The 5,376-nt window shown below is 38.3% G+C and overlaps 1 protein-coding gene across 1 annotated transcript in view; it reads right to left on the bottom strand.

Moving 5' to 3' along the window:
* The window catches only part of adamts7 (a disintegrin-like and metallopeptidase (reprolysin type) with thrombospondin type 1 motif, 7), a 142,552-nt gene that overhangs the window by 33,556 nt on the left and 103,620 nt on the right, over positions 1–5,376 (bottom strand). The window contains exons 17-18 of the mRNA XM_014001567.1: positions 4,403–4,529; positions 1,889–2,102 (exon numbers count right to left, since the gene is read on the bottom strand). Of these exons, the coding sequence (XP_013857021.1) occupies positions 1,889–2,102; positions 4,403–4,529 (341 nt within the window). The remainder of the gene's footprint in view (positions 1–1,888; positions 2,103–4,402; positions 4,530–5,376) is intronic.

Below are 5,376 nucleotides of genomic sequence, written 5' to 3'. Positions count from 1 at the left end.
GTGTGTGTGTGTGTGTGTGTGTGTGTGTGTGTGTGAGAGGAGGGGTGGGCATAAATAATTTAGCACATTTTAGGGCATTGGTAATACATTGTATTGAATGTGTTTTAACCCAAAAATGCCTCAATGCGATAAGTAGCCACACAATGAATTATATAAAAAAAAAGATAAAATATTTGAAAGGGGCACTGCATGGTCCGGAGGCAAAAAGGGCAGGTCCATCTGTGCAGTCCCATGGTTATAAACGTCATCAGAATTGTCTCGGCTTGCATGCTTTTCTCATTGCTCCACCTGTCAGCTTCTGTCCAGATARCTTGAACATCCAGCTGTGTGGCCGGCTCGTCCTCCTCTCTGTCTCTCAGGTAGAGGAGTCAGTAAACATCCTCCAAGTGTTTCTTCCTTGACAGCAGTTTTTTTTAAATCTGCCAGCTTCGATATTGTATCCAGTTCTTTATTTTGAACAATGCTTGAACTTCTTCTGCTGAATCTGAATCAAAGTTTGTTGAGACCCAAGTCCCGCCTCCACCTGATTTCTGATTGGCTAGTAGCCTGCCCATGTGTTTAAGGTGAAAGCTGTGCTGTGAGAAACCTGAATTTTACATTTTTTCMCCGCAGCTACGCTACACCAGAGATCCGTCACGGCGCTGGAACTATYAGCCCTGCATTATGTGCCCAAAGTTCAGCTGAGAATCTAAATTCACTGAAGGACCAGTTTATTGCATGATTAGATTTTCTCTTCCCTGATGACACAGACGTATCCCAAGATAACAATGTCATGATTCATCAAGCTCCGATTTTGAAAAAGTGGTTCAGGGAGCATGAAACGTCATTTTCACATATGGACTGGCCACCACGGAGTCCAGACCTGAACCTCATCAAAAATCTGTGGGATGTGCTGGAGAAGACSTTTGGCGGTGGTCCAAATCTCCCATCAACAAAACAAGATGCTGGCAAAAATGTAAACTAATTTCTGGACAGGAAATAAATGTTGTGACTGCAGAAGCTTGTGGAAATGATGCCACAGACAATGTGTGCTGTAACGAAAACCCAAGTCTGTCCAATCAAAAATAAGTGTGAACTTCTTTTTTGACCAGGCAGTGTATTTTCACGAGGCATCTAAAATGGTTGTTTGTTCATGTGATATTGGATCTGGAGGTACTGTTGAAGCAACAAGCAGAAAATCTAAAGTTACATGTTGCCTATGAACCATCGTTACTAATACAAATGTGTGTTTTCTTTCTCCCTTTAAGCAGACATATAATGCAGAACATCTAGAACAGAGGTGCCCAAAGTGGGGCCCGCGGGCCAAAATTGGCCCGCCGAGCCATCTGATTTGGCCCACCAGCAGTTGTCCTGGTTATTAGATTGTAATTATGTTAAGATTAAATATAAAATACAAGTAACCACAAGAGACATTTAGATTAGATTTAAGCCCATATATAAATTTGCACACCTTATAAGACCACATATACTCAAATTTTAAATTATGAAAAGTCACCTGAGCCTTTGCTGCCTGAGCATATGTTGAATTTTCTCCATGTCCTTGGGCTGAAAAACAAAAAAAACTAAAGAATGTGGGCAAACCACACTGGTTGCTAGCTTAATAATAAAAAAATAAAAATAAAACAACTTTGCTTAAGTATTAAGCATTTCTTATATTATTGCATTTGGCCCACAGCCCTCAGATTGATTTTAATTTTGGCCCTCTCCGAAAAAAATGTTTTTTAATTTTGGCCCTCAGTGAAAATGTTTGGGCACCCCTGATCTAAAAGGAACAGATTTTTACYGTACCATATGAGAGAAACTGAAAGTATTTTTAGTTACAAGCCATGCAATTTGCATTTTCCCCCCTTTCCATCAAGCGGAAGCATCACAGACATTCAAAACTAACCTTTGACCAGCTGCCAGTGACCCAGTCTGCCGGGCAGGGAGTGTGTGTGTTGCAGGTGGATACRGTGTCGGGTTTGGCGAGATGCTCACAGTAGCTGGGATCCAGGGCTTTCTGCTCGTCTGCACTCAGAGCTTGGATGCAGAGAACCATCCTTTTAGCCAGGCCCGAGCTTCCACAGCTTGCTGAGCATTTATGCCAATCTCCAACCCGCCATCTGCACAAAGGGACACAAAAGACGCAAACACATCTGTTTAAACCTCTGAGGTGAATGTGACAGTGCAACACTTGCATGCTGAGCAAGTGCRGCCTGGCCAGTACGGCTAAGCTGTCAAAAGGTGGTGTGAGTGAGATTTGGGTTGTTTCCTGCAGAGAATGTCCAGAAAGTGTCTTTGGTGGGGAGATTAAAGAACAGCTGATCTGTAGGGACATGTCACGTTTTGCTTCAGTGAAAGGCTGTTCTTCCCACAGGCAGAACACACGCTCTTTAACTAGAGCAAACGACTAAAAAGAGAAAATAAAAAAGACAAAGACACAAAGGCTATGACACCGACTGTGCATGGTGGCAACAGAAACAGGCCATGGAACAAATTCAGTTTTCACTTCCAATAAATGAGGGTATTTTAGCATTGAACTTGTTTCAAAAACCTGCAAAATGGAGACGGTTTAGGCCAAAATAACAGCGAGGGGTACAAAAACAATTTAAGCTAGTTTAAAAAAACAAGCATATTCATTTTTTTATTACTGTGTCTCCCATTTCTTGGTTTATTACAAAGTGAATAAACATCTGTTAAATAATCAAACACAGTTAGACAAACACTAAATATTTATTATTTGTTAAATGCAAGTAATTATTCATGGGAAAAAAACAAGCAGTACTCCTTCCTTCATTTCTACAGTCTGACGTTAGGACATGGTAAAAATGATTTATTCAAATCTAACATCAAGTGTACAAACTACACATAWGCCTGTATCACGTTGTTTATTAGGCAAAAACAAAAACAAATTGAAAAAGTTGCGAGTGGAGAAAATAAGTCCTCCTTTAACAAAAACAAGACAAAGTTGTTGTTTTCTGCCTGAGTCTCTCACGGTGGAGGAATTTTGTCATCTTTACACTCTTGTTTGTCATTTCTCGGAGCGATGCACCTTTGTGTGAATTTGCTGGCATGTCAATTTCTGGAAATATTGTAAGCTGTTTGAAATGTTTTCCACTTTGAATAGTCTTTTTCACTGTAGAATGACAGACTCTAAATTGTTTGGAAATGTATTTTAAGCCTGCCCACACTGATGGGCAGCAACATTTGCCCCTCTTAGTTCATTGCTGATGTGTTTTCTCCTTGCCATCGTATCAAAACACATCGGTTGTCAATCAAGTGCATTTRATCAGCAGCACCTGGCAGCTAGAATTWATTTATTTTTACACACAACTTTAATAAATAATAATAAGGTGGAATTTGGTGTGTTTCGGTAAGATCAGAATAATTTCAGAATTTGGAATACACAAGATCATTTGATAAATAAAACCCAAGAACTGAAACATGATCWTTTGCTTGTGACTTTATGAAATTAATGTATTGTTTAAATCTAAAGCAGGGATGGGCAACTGGTGGCCCGTGGGTGACTTTGGTCTGGCCTGCTAATGACTTATAATTTATAGTTGTGCCGACCTTTTCATTAAAAAGCACTACCAACAATAAAAACACTTCAACCTCCTAAGACCTTGCATTGCATATAATTTTTTTGTCCTAGTAGGTTCAAGTGGATTTTAAAAAGAGGAAAAATTACTGTAAAGTTTTTTTTTTTATAAAAAATACTTAAATGTAAATAACACAAAATTTATGAACTTTGAATAAATAGGTGGTTGAATCTGGTTTGACTTGAACAACAATCATGTCTAAACCTCAGTGCTTAATGATGTAACATGTTGTAAACAACATGTTGAATGTCAGAAAAAATGTCTTTTGGACCGTGTGTACAGAAATAATGGGAAATGTACTTTTCTTTGTTGATTTATAGGATTCGTAACAAAGGAAAATATGCTGGTTTCAGTTGAGCCCAAAGGTGTTGAACTGTGAAGAAATGGAGTTTTCATTTTATTTTATCAGAAACTAACAAGCCGTATGTTGGCACTCACCTGGTGTGGAGATAAAAATGTCAGAGGAATACAGCAAAGATTACAACTTGTCTGCTGTAATCCATCCTCAGTAAAAAATATATTTATATACCCTCATCCTGATGAGGATGGAATAGCTTCAAAATAACCCCATTCTCATTTCAACAGTAAAACAGGAGAAATTTAAAAATGTAATTTATATGTAAATCTTCTTATGAAAGCTATTGTAACTCAGCTGTTACACAACTCTGGGTTTGGCATCTTGGTCTTTATTTTTTTGCTTCCATTCAGACTAAAACAACACAACGTATTTACCTTTGAAGGACTGAACACTATAAAACACTTTGAGTTTGTGTCTGTGGACCCTGCTGGTGTTATAAAGGGCATTGTGTCGGCAGACTCACGTGGGTGGACATGGGTCCTTGTTACAGCTGGTGTGGTTGTCCTCAGGGCGAGTGGAGGGCTCACACAGATGCTCCTGAGCTAAACCTGTCATCTTCTCAACACAATGAACAAYCTGCCTCTGCACACCTGAAACATAAACGGGACAAAGAAGACAAATGACACATGATAAGATACCGGTGATGTTTAATATATTAAAAGACTGACAATTGCTTATTTGTGTTATGAACTACAAGATACAACCAGGATACTGTTATTGAGCAACAAGCAACTTAAATATTACATTAAAGAGATTCAGTACTAAAGGTCAAGTCAAGACTGCATATCATGAAAATAAACCTAAATCTAAGTAATTAAAAAAATATTTAGGCCATTTTGTTTTAGAAAACGTCTCTGGAAGACCAATTAGTAATTATAGCTCTTTTATTTTATTTCATCTTAGCATAGAAAAAAAAAGAACAAAAGAAAAACTTTAAGAAATGAATGTTTGAAAGCATATCTATCTCTATTAAGATTTGGACAGTTCATTTCAAAATGGCTGCCACTGCCAATTAAMCTTAGCCAACACAAAAATATCTCTAACTCAGCTGACTTAATAAATATTAGGCTAAAATGTGACATGAGCATAAGCTAACACTTAATGTTCCAAGGTTTGACAGAACCACAACTTTGTGATTTCTCAAAACAAACCATTCATTAAAAACTCTTGCATGAAAGCTTTGCTTCAACAAAGGYGTAATTTATAGCGTTTTTAATTTTTTTTGGACATAAAGCATGCTGACCATCCAACTCTGACAGGTGAGAAATAATAGTCCACAAAATAAGACTACTTTGTCCAGAAACACATTTCAGTAAGTACCAAAGTTAAAAGTGAAACTTGGAGGGTGCAGGCAGTATTTCACGCAGMGGTACGTCTAAGTACTTTCTTCTTCAGGCTGTGACAGGTTTATTCCCCCCCCCCGCCCCCAACACACAC

The sequence above is a fragment of the Austrofundulus limnaeus genome, unplaced genomic scaffold (assembly GCF_001266775.1).
Source record: "Austrofundulus limnaeus strain Quisiro unplaced genomic scaffold, Austrofundulus_limnaeus-1.0 Scaffold9, whole genome shotgun sequence".
Lineage (NCBI taxonomy): Eukaryota > Metazoa > Chordata > Actinopteri > Cyprinodontiformes > Rivulidae > Austrofundulus > Austrofundulus limnaeus.
This window is presented reverse-complemented; position numbering and strand designations above follow the sequence as displayed.